The 27,051-nt window shown below is 43.2% G+C and overlaps 1 protein-coding gene across 1 annotated transcript in view; it reads right to left on the bottom strand.

The window, feature by feature from the left end:
* Nucleotides 1–27,051, bottom strand: part of IPO9 (importin 9) — a 904,513-nt gene that overhangs the window by 223,200 nt on the left and 654,262 nt on the right. The window contains exon 20 of the mRNA XM_069633697.1: nt 9,249–9,382. Coding sequence (XP_069489798.1) covers nt 9,249–9,382 — 134 coding nt within the window. The remainder of the gene's footprint in view (nt 1–9,248; nt 9,383–27,051) is intronic.

The following is a 27,051-nucleotide window of genomic DNA, read 5'->3' as shown; positions in this document are numbered from 1 at the left end:
CTGCCAGCTTCTTCCAAAGGCGCGGACGGAACTGTGCCCTGGGATTGAATAATCGCCAGCATCTGCTCCCTGAAGGCTGCCCATTCCGGGAATACAAGACAAGGATGAATGGCGAGACCCACTCCGGGACCGAGATCCACAGGACTCCTTCCGACGAGGAAAGTCACCCCTTCAATCGTCAGTGGACATCCCCTTCGCAGATTTACAGGACATACTGGGTTTAGAACCCCTACCTCCCTGCAACTTCCCCTTATGCTCCCGCAAGGCCTTAGCAGTCAGCGACGGGCATTTCGAACATTCGTTTGTGTCATGACTCTCGCCCAGACACCACAAACTAATGCGGTGCGGGTCCGTAATCGACATCTTAGACTTACAGTCCCGGCAAGTCTTAAAGCCAGACCGCAGAGTCGGAGGGGTCGAAGACATTCACGTTTGCGGAAAAAACAGAACTGAGGCTACGGGCACTGTGCGTACTATTAATAACATCCGGTGACGTCACCCTCGACGTAGGCCTTTGAGGGACATCGACCCGACGCAGGACGCCGTCTGCTGAAATATTTCCGAAGTAGCACAGCTGTGGACATTACATGTCAAAGATGTGGAATACGTTGGAGGACACAATCCATTCGAATGGGTTTTTAGGTAAAGGCAGCAAAGGCAAGAGTCTAGAGCCTAGAGCCTAACCTTTCATTTCTTGTTTTGAGTGAGCAGGGATGTTTTGGTGTGTGTTTGTTAGTAAATTGTTGAATCCAAAGGTCTGGTGCATTGAGGTAAGGATTGTTTGGGCACTCTGGTATGTTAGGAGATGGTTTACAGGCTGCTAGTAGGCAAAGGGGCAGGAATGGGGTGGGCGGTATGCCAGCTTGACCTAATAACTTTTTTTGTGTCGCTAGCAGCACGTTGGGAGTACTAGGCATGACACTCTTATTAATGGACGGCAACAGGTGATGGTACCTAGTAGCACTGTAGGTTTTGGTAGGGTGGACAGGTAAACTCAGTACAATGTGAAGGTAGGTGCTAATCTAGAGTACGAGCATGGTTTAGAATTGAGGGTTGAATTGTCACTCTAGGCACTAAGGTGGATTGGTACTAGATTAGATGAGCAGCATTCAGGTTAGCAATATGGCCTGAAGTGGTAATCCTCATTGGGATAGGATTTAGTTTCACAGTAAGGTTAATAAGCAGCAATCATCATTGGTACAGAATTGGGCAAGGTGCAATTTCCCAGCAGTTAGGGTGAAGAAAGGCGAGTAGGATATTAATATTAGCACAGCATAAGGATGGTTGCAGGTTACTCAAAGAGCGCAGAGTTTGGTTACACTGAAATAATCAAAATTGGCATGGTGTCATTTCCTTATTAGAATAGAGTACAGTAAAATGTAACGATTGGCAGTTAACACAACGTTGGGCAAAAATAACAGTCAGCAATGGCATAAAGGTAGGCTAGATGCAGTTTACCCAAATGGGACAAAGTTAGGTAGGAGCTGCGTGAGGCGTTCGTACATAGTAGGGTTAGTGAGACCTGTACTTAAATTGGCTGGTCGCGCTGAGCTCTCAGGAACAGTGGAACAGAGGAGGGGGCACGGCCCTGAGATGCGTGATACCTAGGTGTGCTGGTTACCGCTGGAATCAAGCGAGCTGGGGCGTTGTAGCCTTTACTTTGGCTAGAGAAACGGTAGGGATGGGGTGGGGGTAGGTGGCTCGTGGGAAGGCTGGACACTCGGCAGGGAGGAGGAGCGCTATGCAAAGTGTGCAAGCACTATAGGTGCTTTTTAGCATCCCAGGGGACAGGTTCGCGGAAAGGAACGGGTAGGTTTACAAATATGCATGGGACATTTAGAAATAATAAAGGTTGGGTGGGCTAGACTGGACAATTAGCAATGGGGGGGGTTGAACCAGGGGTGGAAGAACAGAAGTGAAAGGTACAGGGGTACATTTCACTGTGCGCGTTACGTAGGGATGGCACTGTCAGCGGTTGCAAAGTTTGATGAGCAGGAATACAGTCTGCTGAGTGCAACGTGTTACGCTGACCTCTTGGTGTAGGTCCTGGTGGATCAGCGAAGGAGTGGAGCAGAAAGCATGGACGCTCTAAGCTTGTTCTGCTCGGTCGGGCTCAGTCAGGAGCCTTTTACTGTGGCCTTCTACGAAGGCCAGCTTCCAGCAGCTGCAATTGGCTGATGTAGGGGTAGACACCCAATCAGCTGTGCATTAGATATTCAGCACACAACAGGTCGTCAGGAACAAAGATCAGGCGGCAGCCATTTTCGGAGAGTGGGGCACACGCTGAGTTGCAATGCGTTGCCATGGTGCAGCGCTTCGCTCCGGGCAATTTCTTTCTGTAATAGGCACACAAAGGAGTGTGTAATGTTTTGTGGAGCAACGGAGCAAATATCAACAAATATAGTGCAGGCTTGCACGGAAAAGGCAGCGATGTGCCTGGGTACCCACTAAGGCCTACCTTGCACATGGAATTCTGCGTGTGCACTGCTACTGCAGTGCACGAGTCCTGCGGGCCTTCCTGGCAGGGAGAAGCCTTCTCACTCAGGTGCTGGGGTGAAATCTATAACACCAATGTTACAAAAGAAAACCTAGCAACACGAAATGTCACAACCGCACTTCACGGTAAGGTGGTGTGTGCGGTTTTAAAAATACAAGAAATCCACAAAGGGAGACAGGATATGTAAAAAAAAGTAAAATAAGTACAAAAGAGGGCTAGAACTTACCTTCAAAAAGTGAGGTCAGGGGAACAGAAAATAGCAAAAAGATTGAAGTCTATGGAGAGAAAGAAGCTAAAAAAGAATCCTTCCCAATAGCGGCAAACGTGTCTAAACCTATGGTATAGCTAAAAGTAAATCACAGATCCCATAAGCCTACTTGACATCTCACTCAGGCCAATAATTTCCTACTGAGGGCAGTATATGTTAGGACAGTTTTTCTGAAGTCCAACTAATGGATTAGAAAAACTATACAATCGAGACAATACAAAACTCCACTCTTAGTATAAGGAGTTACCACAGGAGGGAGAGAGGGCTGTAGGAAGATATAAAGAACCTGTAGCATACACATGGTCTAAAAGAAACACTAACACCCAGAAGTATTATAAAGAAAATAAAGGTTTATTATAAATAAAAATAGGGCAAGGTAATCTTGGCGGGTAAGTACTTTTTCAGAGTCATAAACACAATATAAAAACACAACACACTACTTAAGTTACAAAGACCAAAGCATAGACCTTGTTCAGAATAACTAACAGCATTTCCAGGAAAGTTAGACCTAATCATATTCAGGGTGAGTAAAACCACAAGTTACTTTTCGATTACTTACAGTAATACAAGGGTAGTGGACCCAGTCAGTAATGCAGTGGCACTCAGTTAAGAAATCACATAGAAAACCAACCCTGTTACCAGGATACTTTTCTGAATAGTGGAACACAAATTCATGGAACAGTATGAATCTAACTACATTCAGGATAACCCTCGGTTATACTAGAGGAGTAAGACATTTTGTAATAAACTATTAAAGTTGCTTTTGAGATAAGTCAAACACATTTTAAGGTAAGCAATAACTCTACAACTTATTTAAGGTTGGCATAAGGCAGGCCAAGGTTAGTAAAACCCACAATACACTTATTAAGAATTGCACACATCTAGTCAAGGTAAGTAAAACCCAAGGCAGACTTATTCTAGACAGGCTATACAGCAGGTCAGGGGAGGCAAGACCCAGTTGGTAAACGTATACACTTATATGTTGAAAGAATTAGTTAGGCAAAGCCAACCGCATTACTTTTGGAAAGTTGGGGGGGGCGCCAATTCACAGGTGAGTAAAATAACTTTATATATACTATTAAGAATGGAAAAACACAAAGGATAGTAAAAACATTTGTAACTGCTCAGATTTCAGAGGGACAGTTACCAAACCATCTCTATTACAAGTAACTGTTTAAACACTTGTTGTATTTACTAGGCACAAAGCCCAAGGCCCCAACGTTACAAGCCTTTCCCTGTTCTTGGAGCATGAGTGTTCAGTGGCAGAAGAGGGTCACTAGGTCTCCGGTGGCCAAAAGACAGGTCCGGACAGGCACAGCTGTAGCAAAAGTCAGAGTTTGAGGTAAGCTGTTCAAAACAAGTATTTTACTTTAGAGTTGCAAAAGAGTTCCAGGGACTTCAGAGAATACACCCGAGAGGGATTCCCACAATGGGCCTGGGTGAACTGGATGAGAGGACTCTCAGTCACATGAATCGCCCCAAAGCTTCACAGGAATCACAAAAGGCTTAAGGCAAATACAACCAAAGTCAACAGTACCACAGCACAGAAACATAACTTGCAGCTAGGACATCTTCAGGATCTGCAGCCAAAAACCTAGACGATGAATTCCTTGTCGTTAAGACTGAAGACGGGACACTGGAAGGGAATTTGCAGCAGGGATCAACAGGGAAGACTCCAGGCAAGGGGGTCTTTGTGGCTGGATGCCGTTCTGTGGTTTTGGCACCATTTTCAGGAGCCAGAAGACTGAATATCGCTGGTCGTCGCTAATCTGGTCCGGCACTCTGGTGAGGGGACATCAAGGACTCAAATCAATTCTCTAGAGGTCCAGCAGAATGTCCCCAAAGTTTCAGCAAGATTCGTAATTCGGTAGACTGCACCCACAATGGCCCGAGGTCCCAGGATATTTAGGTATTGCAGCGCAGCAAGGTCGCAGCACGCCATGGGATGGCTCAAAATGCAGGTCTTCTTGAGACTAGACCAGCCTCTGGGTAGGAGTAATCGCTTTTGAGAACCCCAGATAGATTGAATGGAAGGAGAACAGCAGGTTCTGGTTACACAGCAGACTCTCCGGTCGCTGGGAATCGCTACAGCTGTCTTTTCTTCTTCTTCCTCCTCCTCTTCGGTTTCAGCTGATTGACTGTCAGCAGCTTCCAGGTTCTGAGTATTTAACAAGAACTACAGCACCATTTCCGCATTCTATCCCTGCATTTTACAGCCAGGGGTGGTCTAGCTGTCCAATCAGGACAGCCAGAGCCCCACTGGGAGTTGGATCCGTTCAGACAAGGTGAAAGACAAAGGGCTGCAGAGTTTGACTCCTTCCTCGCGACCTGCCTTCTCAGACATTCTGGAGCCTGGGCGGGGAATCCAAAGGATTCCAGCCCAAGACACGATTTCCACTGATGTTGTTCCCGCCTAAAATGGCAAGTGAAGACCTCAGAAACCACAAGCACTTAAGAAATGACAAAAAAGAAGGAGCCCATAATTTTAGCAAAATGGTGGCCCTTCTGTGCATTACCAAGGCTGAATTGACAGCCTGGGAGCAATAAAGACCAAAAGTCGAAGGTAAAACCACTGCCACCAGCCATTCGTGTCAACTCCCAATTGTAAAGACATTTTAGCAGGCAAGTAAGAACGGTGATACATTGTATCCCCCTATCACTCCACGTAAGGTGGGGTTTGCTGGCTCACTTATACAAAATGTAAAGGGAATGAAAATCCCTCTTTACTAATTGGGAACAGTAGCTCACCCAAGTATAAGAAACAGAAATTATCAAGGGAGCCCAAGGGGCAACACAGCCTAAGCCCAAACGCTGTAGGCAACTATAACTTCAACCATACACTATGAAGAGACCTGCAAAGGTCACCCACAAAATTGTAAAAGCCTAAGTGAGAGTTGGAAAAAGATTCCCCTTCACCTAGGGACAAGGTACAATAGTTACCAAGTCCAAGCACACGGGTCAGGAAGATTGATCATATTTATGTAAATCTTACCCAACAGTACAAGAAACATGCTTGCATTGACAGTACAAGTCCCTCGGGTCACACAAGAAAATTTGAAAAAACATAGAAGCCAGCAAAAATATTGGGAGTGACCTAGAAAGTTAAGTAGCAAATACACCAACATTTAAAGTCTGCCCTAATGTTAGGCAAGATTGCATGCAGTACCCTTTGGGAGACTACACCCACCATGTCCTCCTGGCAATAGGTAACCCAACCTTTGGTATATGTGTGTACTATACAGGTTGGTAGTGTGGCTGAGCAGCCAGGCTTATCTCAAGAGGGGTCAATGTGAGCAGTAGGGTTTTTACACAAAGATTCACATTGACAAGTGCTCAAATAAACTCTTACACTCAAGAATTCTTGATTAAACAATTAATTTATTTAACAGTCTGTTGAATAAGCCTTCTTCAGAAGGGAGCAATATATAAGTAACACAACAATACACTTAAACATACACACTCTTAGTTTCTCTAAATCAGCAAGTACCCATTCGGGATGGCGCACAGATTCTTCCTACACCTTGAGGTAACTTAAAGAACCAGGACACTGGCTTTAATATGTCACTGGTACATTTAGGGCAATACAGAGTTTGGTGTCAAATAAAAGGGGTTGGAAATAAAACAAAGGTTAAACAAATATTCTGAAGCAGGTAAGTACTTTTGAACCCCACAATGTAAAGTAAATTAACCCTTTCCTGGAGGAAAGGTAAAGCACAAAGTCAGAGGTAAGAAGAGTTTTTCAGGGAGCCAGGCCAGTCAATGTTAAAGTCTAGGTGGGCTGAAGCACTTCTTGTAGGTAAGTAAAAGTCTTGCACAATGTTTTAGAAGTGTTTGTAGAAGAAATAGAATCACTGTAGGGCCACAAGCTGGAAGGCTTGTGAGGGGAAAAGCTGAAAGCAACTCTGCAAAGCAACCAAGACAAGCCTCGACTGAGAGCTAGCAAGGCTACACAACAAGAGGTGAGGCCCCTTAATTTTACAGTACCTTTGGTTAGAAGAAATTGGTTCCAGCTGGTTTCTGTTCCTGTGTAGGTCTGCAGATCCTGTTGTTCCCGGGCCTGAGTCGTGGGGACAAGAGGGAGGATGTCTAGGTACTCCTGCACTATGAATTGAAGGTCGGCGGCAGCAATGGGCAAACTTCAGATGAGTGGCACTTCGTGGTTTCAGCTCCTCACGGCTCTCACAAAAAGCCCCAATGCAGTTCTCGGATACCACTATGGACTTTCCTCGCATCTGGGGTCCAGCACTCTTGAGGTGGCTCAGGCTTGGTCAGTCCTGCTTCCTGGGAGTCTGGAGGATCTTCATGGAGCTTGGGTCCGACGTAAAGACACTCACTTGATGCTGGTGTTCCTCTCCCTGGCACTTCGGTTCCTGCAGCAGCAATGGCAGTACAGCCACCTTAGAGAGGATTTTCAGATGTTTGTATTGGGGTCGATTGGTCCCAACAGCCCAAGGGGAGAAGTCGTCCTTTGCAGGTCTTCTCTAGTCTAGGTGAATTCAGCGCTTCAGCACTGCAGCAGGGCTTCACAGGGCAAACCAACGGTCCAGGAGTTGCAGCAAGCGTCTCTTCCAAGTTCTTCTTCGGATTCCTTCATCCAGTGGTCGAGACTGCCTTCCAAGCAAAAAGCCTCACCTTTAATGCATGTTTCTCCCATTTATTCGCAGCCTAGCTGTCAATCACACAGCAGGGTGGCTGTCCTCCAAAGACAGCCCTCCAGCCACTCACCCTTAGGTGCATTCCTGTAACCAAGGAGACCAAGCACGGAGTTTTGGGCACCTCCCTCGCTTCCTGCCCTGCCAGACACGCTGGAGCCAGGAAGTGGGCTTCACTCGTGAATCCCGCCAAAGACAAAATGACCAAACCTGGCTTGGCACGCAGAGTAAATCTCAAGAAGGACCTTTCCAGCAAGAAATGGCGAAAAAAGACGACCAGGGCCATTTTGACAAAATGGGCACCCCTGAGTGCTTTGCTGCAGCTGTAGACCGCGGTAGAAACACACAATGGTAGGAAAAAGTAAACCTCTGCACCAGACATTAATTGTGGAAAGGGTAACAAAAATGTTACATGAGAAACTAGAAAAAAAGGGATACCAAGTAACCCCTTCAGCACCCTATTATAAGATGGTGTGTGCTGGGTCTAGAAAGTTACAAAATGTAAGTAAAATCAATTTCACGTCTCTTGGAAACAGTAGTTTCACCAAGGGAAGGTATTTAAACCTTTGGGAAATCTGAAGGTGCCGTGTGTCACAATGTAAAGATGATGTCTATGGAGTTTGTCAGACTCCAAATTCAAAAGAAACGGAGTCCAAATCACAGAAAAATACATGAGTGGGGGGAAAAAGGTCTCACTCTCTCTGGGTTAGAAATCAAAAGTCCTAAAGTCCAGCAAAAAGAGCTGGGGGTCTCTAAGATAGAAGGGAATTAGCACATGTCTGAGAATTTTCTTAAACACCCAACATGCAAGCTCAAGAAAAAAACCATAAGAAAACAAAGCGAAATGCTCCTGATGAACCACTAAAGAGCATGGCAGACTGCACATCATGGCAATCTAAATCAATCACACTGCAAAAGCGATGACACGTGATGTACAGCATATATCTCTTTAAACATCTTATGCCATCATAGGAGCTTATTTGTACAGTTTTATGCTACAGGGGAATTAAATATCCAAGACTAGAGATGGGGACACCACGTAACTCACTGACACCAGGGGTGAAGTAATCAATAGAAATAAGAACACAAAGGTGCCACATGAGAAAATATTTGCCAAATCAAAAAAAAAACAATTCAATTGTAACTTAATGAACCAATAAATATGTCATCCCATTGAACAAAGACCACCTGTAATCATAGGAGTGAGAAATATCATTTAATAGTTTTTCCCAAAAAGTATTGACAAAAGACTTTGGACGGTACATATAATAAAAACACCCACAGAAACATTATCCACATGAAGTGAGACGGGTAATCCACATAAATTCATTATCACCAAAGTAAGATAAATGATTTTCCACCATGGATTTCATTGAACTGTAGACAAAAGATTGATTATTGGTTTGGTCCATCTTTGTGATCTCGGATTGGGTGCCACTTGCACTTTCTTGGTCGCATTTGTATGTAATACTTGTGTGTCAAGTGATTGTTTATATATATGCAAAAAGTATATTAATATGAAAGGTTATGTTTATGAATTGATGTTGGATTACCTGTCGCTTCATGTGGATAATGTTTCTGTGGGTGTTTTTGTATATGTGTTTTTTATGCCATGAATACTTTTGTGAAATAAAACTATTAAATGATATGTCTCACATTCCTAATGATCACCGGGGGTCTTTCTTCAGGGGGATGACATTGATTATGATTCATTAAGTTACCATTGATGCCTTTTTTTTGGTTTAGATATTTGGCAAATATTTTCTCCTGTGGCACCTTTGTGTTCTTTTCTACAGGTGAATTAAGCGACCACCTGAAGCAACTCACTTACTTTTGGCAGTTTTGGACCGTGTGCGAATTCCCTCCTCCATATTGAATAGCTCTTCTCCCTTCACTTTAATGTCATGTAGCCGCTTATCATCTGCATTAATGCCGTGCTGCAAGAGTTTGCACAGGGCTGTGGAGCTGTAACGAAAGGAGGACTCCGAATAAAGTACAGAATTTGTCAAATTTTAACATGACAGAAAATGCATTATTCCCCAATGCACAAACACCTGAACTTACAATCCACAAAGCTTTCAGTTCACACACACCTAAACTATAGTTAAAGGGTATCCTGTGGGGGTCAATGTGTAAAAAAGGGCCAGTTATCTGCAATTTCAGAAAAACAGGTCAATATTTTAAATGGGAAAACTGTTTCAGGCAATGTTAAAGGGACACTGAGTTTACAAAAATAAAAACATACAATACATATGTTTAGGAGAGGGATTTCTATGCTAACTGTTCAATCTGAAGTGGACTTGCAGAGTTTCCACAAAAGACGAACAAAACTCACTTGTAAATGTACTGAGTAGTAAGTTTTACTCTTGGGAGGAGTGAACACTGGTATAGGGTGCAGATCACTCGCTAAGGAGACCAAGTAAAATGTTGACAGGTTATACTGGAAAAATATAAGTAACTATTTACCAGAAAAATCTAATGCATGGAATCCAAGAACTACTTAAGTACATATACATCTATTTACATAAACAGTGCTGTCCAAAGAGACCAACCAGATAGAACATTAAACAATTGTATCACAAGGTATTACACAATTGCAATGATATATTGAGGAGGTAAAAACTGTTGGAATGGATTACAAGCCTTCCAAGATGAGGCAAACAGACCGAACCACAACCTTAAAAAGTCCAGCACTAGCCTATGGCAACTGTTTAGCAACGTTCACAGGTGCATAGTTTGACTTACTTAGGATAGTTCAGTCAATATGAAGTCCTCCCACAGGCTAGAATAGGACATTCAATAGGCATGTGCAGTTATGTTGCTACACAGTTGTAATTCCTTGGAGGTTTTCAGAGGAAAGAGGTCTGGGGAATAAGTGACAGTACAGCGTATTCCTACATCCAGATCCCACCACCAACTTCAAGGCCAGGAATGGCTGCAGGAAAGACCTTTGCATTCAAAGGATTTTATTTGACCATGTGTAGGGAGGAAGGGTGTGTGGAAATCTCAGTGAAAGCATATGGTAAGTATTAGGTACAAATTCTATTTTTGGAGGTTCTGCAGCCTCATTTTAATGGACACTCCTACTCTCTCACACCACCCCTTTATTTTGTAGGTTTCCCAATTTATTTTGGACTTCAGCACTACATCTTTTTTATGGTCCAAGCTTGCCCAGGCTCCTAGGCCCGGGGTTGCTGCTTAATTACCCCTTTGTACTCTAGGGTGTAATCATTTTGTCATCCCATTTGAGGTCTCGGCTAACTTTACTGCTCGTCTAGCCAAGCCCCCTCCAACTAAAAAAAACATAGGCTCCATGGTTTAATCAAGAGTTAAAACCCTGCCAGTTTAAGGCAAGACAGGCTGAACGCAGATGGCGTGCGGCTTATCAACCTTCTCTAAAAGCTGGCTGCTCATGACCATCATGTTGCCATTAGGGAGGCCAAAAAGCATTTTATTCATCTAAAATGGAGCTTGCTCTAAACACGAAATAACTATTAATTTTCCTTCAATGAGTGCTTCAGCTCTAGAATACCCCCCCTCTCAGACTATGTAATTGCTGGTCTGAATTTTTCATTAAAAACATTTACAATATTCTCTCTGGTATCGGGATAGGGGTCAGGCAGTTCCATCTTTTCCCGTCTTCTCTTCTGAGGATATACTTCAGGCAGTTAATCTTCTTAAATCCGTGTCTCCATCTGATTCTGTGGCTCTAACAGTGATTAAGGAAAGTATGCCCTCTTTGGTTCCCTGGCTTACCCAGGCAGTCAAACAGTTGTGCCAGATTGGCGTTATTCCGGTTGAACTCAAGCAGGCCAATGATTTCCCCTCCTAAAGAAACCCTCACTGGAACCTTCTGTCTTGGACAATTACCGTCCAATTTCTCTCCTCCCCTTCCTGATGACTCTTGGAATCTCTGGTTTCCCCGCTTCTCTTCCTTTTTGGAAACCTTGTCTTTTTTTGATCCCTTCCAGTCGGGTTTCCGGCCAGGACATGAAACCGAGAGCCTCCTGGTGTCTGTCCTTGTCTAGTCATGTCGACAGACCAAGCAGGGTAGGAGCCATAATATTACTTATCTGTTGGCAGCGTTTGACACCGTTTACCACTCTATTCTCCTATCCCGTCTGGCACTGGCAGGTCTCTCTGGTCCCGTCCTGTCATGGTTTTCCTCTTTCCTAACAGAAAGGTGCCAATCACTCCTTTCTCCTTTTCTCTCTTCACTCTGCTCACTTTCATGCAGTGTTCCTCGAGGCTCAGCCTTGTCCCCCAAACTTGTTTAACATCTATGTGTGCCTGTTGGATCTTATCCGCTATCACGGGTTTCGTTGTCATTCATACGCTGACGACACCCAGATCCTCGTCCGCTTAGATCTCGGCGGGGCTGGGTTGTCTTCAAACCTTTACGCGTGCTTGGAAGACGTGAAAAGGTGGCTGAATCTGAACTGGCTAAACCTCAATGGGGACAAGACAGATTCTGGTGGTGGTTGCCCCCTCTGCGTCTAGTTCCTTCCTTTCTATCTAGCTGGCCTTCACTTGGTGCAGCTCCGGATCCAGTGATAGAGGTAAAAAACCTTGGAGTTTTCTCTGCATTCCTCTCTATGTCTTCACAGATTGGTGCAGAGTGTAAGACCGGTTATGTTATATTAAGAACTCTCTGTAAAGTACTGCCCTTCTTCCCTGCACAATTGCGTCCTCTGTCAGTGGCTTCACTTGTGAAAAGTCGTATTGACTATTGCAAATCCCTGTACCTGGCCCATCCGCGGGGTCAAATCCATAGACTCCAACTTCTACAAAATATGGCCCCCGGGGTTGCTACCTTCATTCCGTATGGGCCCACATGAGTCCAGTGCTTAGGTCCCTAGACTGGCTTCCAGTGGAAAGCAGAATTGAGTTTGAATCCCTCCGTCTAGATCATTGGGCCTACTATCAAGGTGCAGAATATTTACAGGATACATATTTCCGCACTACATTCCTGAATGCACTATGCGTTCCAGCAATGCCCATTTGGTAGTTATACCCAAATCTGGTCATGCTGGAATAGGCAGCCGTGCTTTCTCAGTTGCTGCTGGCACCCTGTTGAACTGCCTACCAGAGGTTCTTGGGTCCACTGAAAACCATCTAGCCTTCAGACACCCTTTGAAAACCCAACCTAAGCTTTGTTTCCCTGCCTCTCCTCGTGCCAAGATCCCATTGGGGAAAGTGCGCGCTACAAGTGATCATAACAGGGTGATTAGGGCACCCTACATGCGTTTTAGGGGGTAGGCGGGTGGCAGCTAATATTTAGTGCTGGCTCCACCATGGGTGCAAACTATTTACCACTGGCCTGATGTATCTTATGGTAGCCATGGAGTGCTACTGTTCATTTTAAAATCATACTGTCCACCACTTCCTTTGAAGGGATTCCTTTGTACAGGGAAACCACAAAGCAGGCCGAAAATGGCCTTTCTGCGTCGATTTGCCATTTGTGAGCCAAAGATGGCAGCCTCCCCACTGGTTTGAACAGGTTTAGACCTGTACCTGGCTCTGGGCAGGTTGCTCCACTGTGGGGTGGACCTGAACGTTTGGTAATTGGCTGGCAACCAAAACCTTTGTTTTAACTCCCCTAAGGCTAACGGGATTGATAGACTGACAGAAGCACGGCACTGAGTGAAGGCAGATGTAGGGGATACCCTTGTACACTCAGTTCTGATGGATTATTATTATTATTTTTATTTTTTTTAAGGAGGTCTGCTTACCTGAAGGAGGATTTTGGCGTGGAAAACTGGTGGATTTTGAGACCCAGACTGGCTATGCCGGTTGGACAGACTACCCTTTACTGTGCTCCAGTTTGTATTCTCAGGTGCTGGTCAGCCCTCCTAGGTCCTCATCGCCCTCTTCCTGGTGGTGATACTCTTGAGTTAGGACTTTCATCCTGGGACGGTTTTACCACAGTTTACGGAGAGGATCTTTGCCTTGGTTTTGGCAGCTGTTGCCTGAAACGCGCTGGGAATCCCACCACTCTTGTCCTGCTGCACTGGCCATTTTAATTGGTTTTCCATCACCGTTTGCCCGCTGAGGCACCAAGGTCTGTGCCCCGTGAAGGTCTCCACTCTCCTGAAACCATCTCAGTTGCTGATTCCACTTCTGGATGGGAATGGGGGGGGGAATGAGTGGGTCACCACACCCATGAAAGACTATTGTACTTTTGGGCCAGCAGAGTAATCGTTGACTCACGGTTCAAGACGCTGGGTGAACTGATGTCATTACAACCTGCAAATGTAGGCTCTTACTTCCTTTAGTCTTTTGGGAATCGACTTTGTGCAGGCAAACAATGAGTACTTAAGCTCAGTGCCCTAGTTTGGAAGTTTATTCAAGATACTCATCTTCAAGCGTCAGAGAACCGTGGTTGTCTGGTTCTGCAGGTCCACTTCAACCCCATTCACTCAGTTAACATCCGGAATGCCGAATTCTGCTCTGCTTTGCTGGTGGGTGCTGAACCCTCCACTGGATCTCTCCTGGGTCTCCACTACGATCCGCTGGGCTCAATTACTTTCTACTGGATACCTATAGGGAAAGATTTTCATTTTGCTGCTTTCCTCCAAAAGGCTTCAATTGGACACCCAATCTTTTTGCTATTGGTGGAGCCATTCCCTGTGGCATATGGCAATCAGAGTACGTAGAGCTCTGCTACTGTCAGTGGGTGCATAGAACTAATCATTTATTTTTGTTTAGCAGAGGGCAGCAGTGCCTCTCGTCTGAAGGCTACAGAACATGTTGTATGAGAACATACAGTATTGTGTGCATTCCTGATGACCTATTTAACTCACTTCTCATGTGTGTCCCTGGGTGATGCAACCATTTTCAAGCCAGCACGGCTAATGGCAATAGTGTTTCCGGTTGTATGGTGAAAACGTTTTTGGAGTTCCTGCAGAGACAAACACTAAGGCAGTTATGTTGAGTGGAAAGCTGACCGGACCCAGTGAAGTGAGGGTGCATGAGGAGTGGATACGAAGCAAGCCGTCACCCAGATAGTGCACTGGGCAAAGCATTATTAAACCCCCCCAAAATGAAGCTCACCAATGGTATGCCCGTCGTGATAAAACGTGCTGCGCTACGGTTCGTCTGAGGGTACTTTTGAGGATCACTGGCACACCATTTTTTTTACTGTGGCTGAACACTGGTACAGTCTACATCTTCCCTGTGACTGTTACATTAAGTCACAAATCTACGGAGAGTGAAGCATCCTCTACCTTGTGGCTGAAGAATACCCCCCTCACATCGTTAAAGAGAAGGTTGGCAGACAAATAGAGATAGATTTTCTTCTAAAAGTTAAAGAGAGTGACTGAACCATAAAATATGCCATTCTGTTCCTTATTTTGGCTTGGCAGTTTGATGATAACTTATAGCGCACTGCCCGTTGTTGAATTGGGTACTCATTGCACTGCTGCTTTAAGCCAGCACACACAATTTGCCTATTTGTTGGATCTAAGGAGTGTAAAAGGTGTCCGACTAAGGGTATAAGTCCATGCTGGCGAACGGCCAACATGTTTACTTCTGGTCAGCTGTAGATTCGCCAGTGCTCAGACAGTAAGGAGGGGGCCAGGGGGTGGAGAGGGGGGAGGGGGGGAGAATTAGGCTAAAGGACTTAGTTTTAATTCATTGCAAGTTTTATATCCACTCACTTCACTACAAAAGTATCAACACAAGTGAAATTCGAGTTGTTTAATAGCAATTTCCCATTGGATTAACATTTGTAGAGTGTGCGTTTCTTCTGGAACCACAAAGTCTTAAATGTTACTGTTGGATGCACAAAATATTTGGCTTTTTAAACACCTATTCATTTTAATTTAAAAATTTATAGGAGATCAGTGTCATCATTTGCAACATTTTTATAGTAGTGCACTTTTTCTTTCTTTTTAAATATTTACAGTCATTCTGTCCTGTTAGTGTTATATTGCTTATTTGCACATAGTGATTTTGCACCCAATTTCCATTTTTTTAAGTTGCTCTCAAGTGAGCAAAACAGCTTGGAATTGTAATAATTCAGGAGGTTTCATATACACTTGAGAATTGTCATTGCCTGCATGCTGACCTAATTTTTGGAAGTAAAGCCCTCAATTACTTTTTCTCACTCTTTATGGGGAGACCGGTCAGTCCCTAAGACTATCATTACTGGGAGATCCTGTCCTCCCTTTGTGGAATTCTTTGTAAACTAAACTATACACATCACCTTATAGTGAAGTGTGGCTGGGACACACTTTCCCAATAACATTTTCATTTAGAACTTTGGTATCACAGACATGTTACTTTGTCCTCATGCATGTCTGCATTTTACCACATAATGCCATGTAGAGTTCCATATACTCTAAAATGGCTGTGCCACAAGATTTTTCACTCCCGTCCTTTAGTCATTTTAGGTCTTGGCCTAATTCCTGCCCTCTCTGGTCTGGAATTTCCATATGTGGAAATTCCTTTCCTGGGAAAAGCCTCTGCTTTCCCAGGCAAGTGGCGGTCTGTGTTTGTAGCCAGATGTGGGCCTATCTGGCCAGTAAGCATCCAAGTCAAACTGTGTGTTGACAGATGTGTTGGCCAGAGGCCATCCATGATTGGACTGCCTCTGCCAGTTTGAATCATGCCAATACTTATCATTTGAGGCGATGCCAATTGAAATCCTGGATAAAAGGAGATTCTTACAGCCATTCAAGAGATTATCGTTGGGACCAAGACCCCTACGAAGAGGTGCAGCCCGCTGACAACGCGTGGAAGACGATTGCAGCTGACCAGCAAGGCCTCCAGCCAAGTCCCAGTGAGGCCCTGCCCTGCTCTACAGATCTCCACAAGGCCCTCGTCGGTCCAGACCCTGCTCAAGGATCCATGCCTGCTGAGCCTTTGGAAGTGGCTGTGCACGCCTGTTGGACTGACACTTTTTCCTGGGATACTTTGCTGATCTGGACACCGTTCCGAGTTCACCCTCGGAACTCTGCAGATCTTCAACTTGTGGAAAAAGACGCCTGTCTCTGCAGTTTCAGCCTTTCGAACTCAAGAGAAGCCATGCAGTGCCTGCTCCTTTGTCCGCCACAAGGATTGCCTGTTGCCACCAGATTGTGGTGACTACTGCTGAAGCGCACCTTATTTGTGTCTTGGCGGTCCCCCTTAGGTTGTCTGCTCTATGGAGATCTTCCTAGACCTCCCTTACCCAGACAAAGCACAGAAGTGTGTCAAATGGATTCAGAACCCTCTGAAGTTGTTGCTGAAGAATTCCGAGTAAGTGTGGTCAGGAGGGGGAGGGGGGAGGGAGATTGCATACCTACTCCTACCCCCACCCCTATCTCTCCTTTGCCAGACTAAGATCGGTGGTGCTTTGGTCAGGAACCTCCCCATCCCCGAGATCACCCTAGAGTGGTGGGATTAGGAATGAGAGTTAAGAATTTCACTTACCTTAATTGTCTAATTCTGGAACATTTAACTGCAACAGTTTGCTGAGTAATCGCATGTTCGCGAACTACATAGTAATCTCTCCAGCAAAGTTAATCTTGGGAAACTGGTAATATATGGGCACTAGGCCCCATTTCCTAATATGGCTGCACTTACTAAAAACTAGGGATCCAAATCTAGGTTTTCTTGTGGATTTTCTGTTTTCTTACAATTTACTAAGCTGTCTACAATTGGTTCTAAATTGTTGTATAGTGAAAGTATATGTGTACATTAGTAGTTTGCCAATACCTACCCAAGGTGTTCATTGCTTAGGATGTATTAAAAGGCTTAATGAACAACATTTTTGTATACATCTTCTGTCTAACTTGAATCATTCGAGTGCTCAGTTTCTCATTGTAGCCCTTGACCATTCGCACACTCCCGAGTCCAGGCCTTCTGCTCCTCTACCATAATGGAGTTTGTCTAGACATCAGTGTCTTCTCACTGTTGACTATATTAGGGTGGCCACTTAGAATCCACCCCAAGAAGGATTATGAAAATCCATCCTAGCAGATATGGGAAGGGACTGGGACTTTACTGGCTTTTCATCATAACCACAGGTCAGCCTACAGACTTTGTCCCGTTTCCTATGGGAGGTTATTCTCAACATTGGTACCCTGGCAAGTGACACTGGAACAAAGGTTCTTTTTCTTATCTTACCTCTGGAAAGCCTACATATATAGTGTGCACCACCAAGTATCGGGTTTATAGTTCATGGGAAAGAGTGTGTTGAGCCCTAACTGGCCATTTACTGTTCATGTACACTATATTCTGATAGGTGTCATGTAACCAAAGTATTTATTATTCCTATTATAGGTATGTTCTGAGTGGCCTTATAATAAAGTGTATATTTTACAGTATAATACCAGTGTGGTGTATCATTTTTTGATGTCTATTGGGATTAATTGTACCTCCTTGTTAGCGTTCCTTCCTGCTGAACTAGTTAGGCTGGACGGTTCTGCTACTCTTACTATTGGTGAGGCTGGTTGTTCCTTCAGGATGACACGCAGATCTACAATTAAGTTAAATGGCATCTCGGAAGTAGGATGTGGATATTCTTAATGGTGTTTATAAAAATAAAGAGGAGGCCCATCTTTCCTTACAGCTACAGTGCTATCCCTGCCTATATAAAGAACTCAAGGTGCTTGGAAGTGCGGCTGTTAGGCTGAGTATTCTGCTCTACTCTGCTTTGCTTCGTATTTCAGCCAGCGCCGTCTGCAAGTGGAAGCCCTGTCTTTCTCTAGCGCGCGAAACGCGCATCAACCTGGACATCGTTGATTTGGACTTGATTCTGGAGGGTATTTACTATTCTAACTTCTCATTAAGCAACTAGACCGGTGGTGTACCGCGGGTCTCACTGTGACGCGAGCGTTACTTACACTGTTTTCTCCTTTCTGCAGCTCCGCCCATCAGGTCCCGCCTCACCGCCCGCCCACAAGCCCCCAGCCACTTCCATAAGAGCATAGGTGCTCGCGCATCCGGAAGTGCTTGGAAGTGCGGCTGTTTGGCTGTTTGGCGTGGTGGCGGGTGTACGGGTGGAATATTGGTATTTTATTTTCCCTAATATGGGGTGTTATCAGTGTGATATTCCAATCTATTTGACTCACTCAATGGTCGGATATTACTCAGGCTGACCTTGAGTAGTGTGAGCCCTATATTTGGTGTTAAGTGTCTGGTAATACATACGACCAAAACTTTCCCTCTGTAGGTTGGTGTGTGTAGTCATACGTTATGGTTAATGGGCTTAGAAGTGGTAGAAAGCTCAAAGGGGCAGTGAGTCCAGTTATGGCATCTATTGATCTATCAAATGAAAGATCTTCACACAAAGTTCCTGGTAATCTTGGGGACACTTCCGATGCCATTCAGGAAGCGGTAGCAAACTACGAATGTAGAGATCATAGTTTCAACAATTTACCGCTGTCTTCTGCTATGATCGAGGAAGGTGTTGTAACTCCCTATGCCTCTATAAACAATGATTTCCAGTGTATGAATAATAAGCAACTTTAACTCTGAATGCATCTAAAATTGAACAAGTACAGAGGAAGGTGGATTAACCCTCAAAGCCTCTAAAATCGATCAGTTGCAGAGCAGTAATGAGGAGAGTGCAATATTAAAGGATATTCTTAAAATTGGATATCTAACCTCCTCTAATCTTGCTTTTTCTCCGATTAAATATAATGTAAAAGAGGTAAATGAATTCAATGTGCCTCACACTATGGTTCCTAGTCAGTCTGAGTTAGATGAGTGGATGAGAAGTAAGTTCGACTCTAGGAATTGTAACAGTAGAGTTTTGGGAGGATTGAATGATTGCTCCATTCTTGGTCCTACTATTGAGATGGAAGTGGGTAAGAGAATGAGATTTTCTATGGGTCCATCTACCCCAGTCTCTAATAGAATGATTGGTAGAGCGGATGTTCACATGTTTAGCCTACCTTCCCATTATGGCCAAAGCCGCAACTCTTTTGCAGGAATTTTTAGTGAGGATGGGGACGATGGTGGCAAATCTCGTATTAAAAACAATCTGGAGGGTAGACACCTGCAGAACAGTATAAAGCCACTAGTAAATAAGATGAACCCCTTTATGGACCCTAATGAACAAATTGAGCAATTTGAAAAGAAATCTGGTTTGAGTTCAAAAGCGGTCATCTGTGATGATGCAAGTGTGGATGAGGAATTGGATTTGTGTGCTCGTGATGCCCCAGGCTTTGCTATGGACTTTCCAGTTCTTTCAAGGATATTGGACCTATTAGATATGGGACATGAAAGAACGCATGGCGAGTTAATTGATTTGAGAGCAACTATAACCAAGCTTCTGTGTAGGGTTAACAAAGTCGAGGGGCTGCTGTTTACTTGTGACGCAGTCTCTACTCTAGTCTATAACAAAAACAGACCACCTACCAAAGAATGTCATACACAAACTCCAGGGGATGAAAGAATGGTGAATGCTGAATTGAAAACATTTGCAGAAATGGCAACTCCTCCTATAATTAGTCTGCCTAATGCTGAACCCAAATCTTCTGACTCCTTAATACTAGCTATAGGTTCCCTAAGTAATGATATCAACCTCCTGAAACTTGATATAGAGATGGTAAAAAAATCCCTGGAGGGTGAACTTAATACAGAGAACAAGCATATGCTTTCGCCTAAAGTGGAATCTATTCCTTGTGGAGAAGTGAATGATAGTCCGTCTGCGCTCCTTGACTTAATCGATCTAACAGAGGATATAAATGAAGTGATGGGTGGAAGTATGAATGAGATAGAATATGATCACGAGTGTAAACAAAAAGTGTTTTTGACTAGGAGAGAGAAAAAGACTCTAGCTCGCGCACTCAAAAGGGAAGCAAAGAGAAACAAATCTCAAAATGCAAAAGATAAAAAGATTAATGTGAATGTTGAAAAGGGGGCTGTTGAGACAGTCCACAGAGAATGTAACAGTATTGTAAATATTGCTGGTGGAGAGAAGTGCATTGACCTGCACCAATTGGATGAGTCCAAGGCCCTTTTAAATCTTAGCTCAGAGGGCTCGAAAGTAGACGTATTACAACCGAAAAAATGTTTGAAAAAGAGTAAACATCTTAATTTTGGTGTTGGTCCAAGTGCTAGTGGACATGCAAAAGAATGTAATCATTTACCAGCAGCAAAGAGTCAGTCCTCATTGATAAGCATGGGTACCATGGGAGTACAAACTGCCCTTTCCCAATTCTATCCGGTAAATAAGAAAAAAACTGGAAAAAAAAATGAAAAAAAAATGACTATGTTGAGTAACAAACCTGATGGTAATGGAAATAATACCAATGAGATTATTGATGAACGTGTCAACAATGTGATGGCTTGTAGGGACACTCTGTTGATGAAATGATCGAAGATGTGAATGGTGATGTGGGTATAGGTACTAAGGGAGCTGCTAAATCTGCTGGTCTAGAGACCAAGGGAGCGAATAAATCTGCAGTTAAGTCAAAAAAGCAAGCACCCAATGTGTTATCTGGTACCAATCACAAAAATGATGGAAATGAGGTCCAATCAGAATCCGAGTCTTTTTATGAAGATGATGATCCTGTTAGATGCTAATAACTTGGCACAGGATGTGAAACTGGTTCCCGGCATGCTGGTTATTATGGGGTGGGAAAATAATGTACAAATGAATGGTAGAAATTATTTGAACAGAACCTTTATGATGAAAATCTTTCAATTTATTCCCCCCCCCCCCCCCCCAAGAACTCTTCGATCAGATGACCTGGACTGGGTACGGTTGGGAACTAACTGTAATCATTGTATGCTATGTGGCTTTCAGTCAATGCTAATCATGAAGATGGTATGGGAGCAAAGGGAACATTTTAGAGAACTGGGTTTTGCTCCATCTATCTTCATGAATGTTAAGGATGCAGACGAATTTTTAGCAACACCACCTGTAATTGGTACTCCTAAATCTGTTAATGCACAAGTGGTTCCAGAGTTAAATTTAAGTGCTGAAACAACTGCTTGCTTTAGTGGTCGCCCTAAATGGAGTTACCCGTGGGGCTGATAATACTGGATGCCCTATAGCAAACACTAACAAAGATGCAATAACGTAGCAAGGGTAATTTGAGAATCACATCCTGGAATTGTTGTGGACTTGCCAATTTCCAGCGGTGGTTTGGAAAAGATAAATGCAGCAAAAAACATGAAATTTATCTATTTCAGGAAACGATGCACATGTCCCCTTTTTCTATTGAAGGTTTTGGTACATATACTGTGGAAACAACTAGGGGTATACAGGGTAGGCCATCAGGTGGTTTAGCTGTTCTTATAAGCAACTGTTGCAATTTTGATGTTAAGTTATTACTAAAAGATTAAAGTCTTCTTGTAATTCACCTAAATTCTAAGGGAGGGCATGAGCCTGTCTAGTAATGATTTCCCTGTATTGGAACAGGGCCAGTGTTACCTGGGAAAAATGTTTGCAAGTTCTCGATGGAATTCTGGAAGATATATTTTCAACTATTGATTATGTTCAGATTATTTTAGGTGGCGATTTTAATTCTTCATGTTATAGGACTAAACCTTACACAGTACCTTTGGATAATGGGAGATTACCATTAACCGCGATAAAATGGTCAGAGTGGGCCCAACACTTATTAAGTTGGGACATGCAATTAGTTAAACCTAAGCATGGATCCTGCCTGTTTTCTTGGAAACGTGGTGACCGCAGCTCTTATATTGACCATTTTTTCCTAACCTCACACTTGTACAATCTTTGCAAACCTACTCAAATACTACATTTTGGGTATGGGGATCATCTTGCTATCTCTATTAATCTCTCCATTACAAACTGGAGATTAGTTAAGGAAGAATCGCTGCAATTGATAGAGTCTAACAGGCCTGGCTTGTCCATTAGATGGAACAGATACATCTGCAGGAAACTCATTTTAAAAATTAAGGAGGATCCAATATATGTATTTATAAATTCTAGCTATGAGTTTACAAAACTAGAAATGGAAGTAAAACTAAATAAAATTATTCAAGCTTTTTTGATTGATATTGTGCATGAACTTAGACCATCTACTTTTTATAGAGATCATCATCATGCATTTGATCTAAGATTTTACAATCAAAACTCAAAAAATTCTAAAATTAGAAAATTAGCCAAATTAAATTTGAGCCCACTATGTATGGCTTGGGGAAAAAGCACATCATTGTCTCTTTCAAGAACCAGATTAGGCTTTATAGACATGAAATTGCTATTAAGGACAATCAGCGTATGATGTACAATATATTGGACCATGACACTAGGAACATCTGGGCTCTGATAAGAAATGTGAATGGTCCAAGCATTTTCTGTGAACCTTCCATTCTTGCTGCCACCTGGGAGACATTTATATGTGGTAAATTTTCTCTACCTAAATCATTCCAAAGTATTCCTCATACAGATTATGCAGAATTTATCTTAGAACAATGTCCGTGGTCGCTTGAGGATGTGACCGATGCTATCCTTAAGCTGAAAGATACTAAAGCTGCTGGTCCCGATTGCATCCCAGCATGTGTGTTTAAATATGATCCGCAATTCTGGGCTTCCATACTAAAAACTATATTTGATCTAATTTTCGCCTCTAAAAAAATTCCCATCACTTGGTGCTCTGCTATCATAGTTCCCATTTATAAGAAGGGCCCCTCCAATGTTACTGAGAACTTTAGACCCATTGCTATTACGGATGCTTCGGCTAAGGTATTTTCTCAGCTTATTCTAAAAGATCTTCAAGAATATCTATTTAGGCATGACATTTTGTCAAAATTTCAGACCGGTTTTCGTAAAGCTATGGGATGTACATTGAATGCCACCATTCTATCTCTTCTTCAGTGTCACTCTAATAAAAGCTGAACTGGGCCAGTCTATATGGCTGTGTTGGACCTCAGTTCAGCTTTTGACACTGTTATAAGAAGTTTACTATTGAAGATTATGATCCACTTGGGGATCCCTGTACATCTGGTGGCGTTGATAGCGCTTTTACATGCTAACACGAACTACATGGTTCGTGTAAATAAAATGGGAACCTTAACAGATCAAATTCCGACTGAAACAGGGGTGCTCTATGGCCGCAATACTATTCAACATCTACCTTTCTCAGACTGAAATACTTTGAAACGATATCGTATGTTACCCGGCCAAACTTGGACATCTCAAATTAAACTGTATTCGTTTTGTAGATGATCTACTACTCCTAGACAGAACCCCTTATGGGTTACAGAATAAGCTGGATGCCTTTCACCATTTTGCAGAGGACCATAACTTAAAAATAAACTGGGCCAAATCTAAAATCTTGATTTTTGCGGATGGTAAGAAAACACTCGAAAAGTATGATTGGGTTATTGGGATCGAAAAATTGGAGGTGGTTAAAGAGTTGCGATATTTAGGTTACACCCTTACAGACCAGAATTCTAAGTTATGGTGGTCCAAAATGTTAAGGGAAAAAATTAAACCCCTGATTTCGCAAATGTGTATATTGTTTAGGAAATACTGTAATTATTCCTTGATTCCAATCATTCAGTTCTATTTGTTGAAGATAGAACCTTGTATATTATACATTCTTGATCTATGTATGGTTGAAATGGATGACATTATCGACATGTTACAAGAGCAATTATGGAAAAAGGTTTTGGGTCTTGCTAGATCTGTTCCCAATGCTATCATTCTACATGACCTAGGACTGCTACCTCTGTCTGCCAAGTGGAGATGGAGAATACTGAATAATTACAGAAAGATGCTAAGTCCTCCTAGGAATTCCCTTTATGTTGATCTCGGTCAAATAATTAAACACGGTTCCCTACTTGCACTAATCGGTTTCGTTAAGAAAATGGATGAAATTTTAGAAGCCACAAATATTTCAAAAGAAGAATTTATATTGCGTTTACCTGCAAACAAACGGAAATTCCAATTGTTGGCTTGGTGTCAGCAATCTGATCATATTGGTAATCTCAAAATGTAGAAAGAATATGCCCCATTCAGAAGAAAAATGGGCGTTTTACCCAGGTACTTATTTCAATTTCCTAACTTTTTAGAAAGGAATCTTTATATGCGGTTCCGCTTGAACCAATTCCATACTTTTGAACGCATTCATAACTGGGTTGATAAAGGTTCCCAGTCTAGTGCCCAAAGTGTAGATTTTGTCATATAGAAGGTACTACTGAATCGCTGAAACATCTGGTGATTATTTGTAAATATTATGATGTACTAAGATCTAGACATCTAGGAAATTATCTATATTCTGATACTGAATTATCAAGGTTTGCACTATGGAATAGGTGTATGTGGGGGGAATAGTTGTAAGTTGCTTTTTAATCTTACCAATTTTCAAAGGAAATGATGAAAGATATTTCTGTACTAAATGAACTAAGTAAACTGAAGTTTTAGCTTTTGTTGTTTATGGAAATATGAAAGTGAATCGAAAAAATGTATCTTGTTATTTGTTTTGCTTTTAAGATAAGGAAAATATTGTTATAAATTGTAAAGTTTTATTTTGAACTATTTGAATTGAAGTTTTAACGTTTGTTGTTTAAGGAAAAATGAAAATGAATTGAAAATGTATACTGTAAATTGCTTTTTGCTTTTAAAGCAAGGAAATTGTTATAAATTGTAAAGTTTCATTTTTGAATCAAACACAAAAAAAAAAAGAACTCAAGGTGCTTGTCAGTAAGTCCAAAATGAATGTGTCCGCACTCCAAAACTAGTTCTAACTGGTCTCATCCCTATTTTAACTAAGTACATTATACTAGGAGAATGTCTCTCATCTTCGAGTTCTCTCTTATCGCAATGTCTCTTCTTGGTGTATAGTTCACTTCAGTAACATATCTTCAAATAGTCTCTTGCCACCTTGTGCACAAGATCTTGTAATTCTTTTACAATGTACTTGGGCATTGTCTTCCCTTTTGGGACAGTTGTTCCACAGTCCTTTATCTCACTCTTATACTTTGATCCAGGCTTATGTGCCTTACTGATTCTTGCAGCATTGGCCTTCTTAGGTTGGTTATCCTTTGTAATGACTTGTATCCCCCCCCCCTCCCTCTTCTCCTGGGGTTTCTCAGTTTGATTATTTCTCCTGTTATCTGGTTCCAATACAAACTTTCAGCTCTTGCACTCCAATCTCACACCAGGAGTGCCTCTCATTCCTAGCACAAAGCCACCCATCAGGCTCCCCTGAGGACCCCTGCTCACCCACCTTCCTCAAAAACATCCTAACCACAACCTGTGCAGGCAGGATAGCACGCTCAATCACTCCCTAACATTAGGAACATTCCCCGAAGCCCTAAAAACCTACATCAAAATCCTTCTTAAAAAACCTACACTCTACCCACTCCTCTCCCAGAACTACCGGCCTATCTGCAACACCTGCTTCATGGCCAAACTCATGGACCACACAGTATACAAGCAGCTTGGCCTTCCTGGACCCTGCACAATCTGGCTTCAGACCACTCAGAGGAACAAAATCCTCCCTAGTGTCCGCCTGGGACGACCAAAAATAACAGCTGATGCAGATGGCTAAGCTGTACTCAACCTTCTAGACCTCTCCGACTCCTTCGATACCATCGATCCCACCATCCTCCTGGATAGACTACACCAATTAGGAATCAAAGACACAGCTCTCTTGTATCTCCTCTTTGATCTCTAATCGTTCACAAATCACTCTAATCCCCCCCCCATTCACATCCACCTCACGACCAGTAACAAAAGGGATCCCACAAGTAGCATCCCTATCGCGCCTGCTCTTCAACATCTATTTAAACCCTCTGCCTGCACGCATCCACTCCTACAATCTTACCTGCTACAACTACGCAGACGACCAGCAGATCATCCTTAAAATCCCAAAATCTCCAGGACACAACAATCCACATCGGTCATGCCCCTTGGATATTGACTTCTGGATGACGAACAACCACCTCATCCTCAATCCTGGGAAAACTGAAATCCTAGTCTGCAGAAAAACATTGCTCCTCCCCCAACCTATTACATGGTCGCAATCCCTAGGCCTCCCCACCGGCAAACTTTGCCTCAGTGAAAACCCACACTGGACACAGATTTAAGCCTTTGCCAACAAGTCAACTCAGTATCCAGAACCTGTTACTTCCACCTATGCATCCTAAGGCGCATCTTCACATACCTCATCTATGCTTACAGGTTTTCCGCCATCATCTCCATCATCCGCTACTGCGTAAACTATGCAATATGACTTTACCTCGGCGCACCAGTGTGTCAGCTAAAGAAACTGTAAAGAATCCAAAATGCTGCAGCCCGCCTCATTAACCTACCTCCCAGAGAACACAGCCCTACACTGAGGGTCCTACATTGGTCCAGAGTGTCCGACGTGCTACCTTTAAAGCTATGTGCATCACCCACCGTACCATCCATAACACAGGGCCGGAATTACTTCAAGACAGTCACCCACTACCACCCCTAAAGGACTCTCAGATCTGGCACAGTATTTCTCCTAATAGTCCCACAGTACTCCAGACTCGTCATATCCTCTTTCTTCGTCCGAGCGCCAATCATCTAGAACTCGCTACCCCTGCACATTCACAATATTGACAATCTCCTGGCAATCAGAAAGGCCATCATAACCAGGTTCTTCCCTCCCTCCTCTTGAAACCCTCCTTGACAGGAGCACAGAAACTGACCTAAACACAACACTCCTATCTGCCAGTACCCCACAGATGCCGGC

Source organism: Ambystoma mexicanum, chromosome 13 (genome assembly GCF_040938575.1).
Source record: "Ambystoma mexicanum isolate Mex_15411 chromosome 13, UKY_AmexF1_1, whole genome shotgun sequence".
NCBI classification, from domain to species: Eukaryota; Metazoa; Chordata; class Amphibia; order Caudata; family Ambystomatidae; genus Ambystoma; species Ambystoma mexicanum.
The sequence above is the reverse complement of the archived record's forward strand: the minus strand, read 5'-3'. Positions and strand labels throughout refer to the sequence as shown.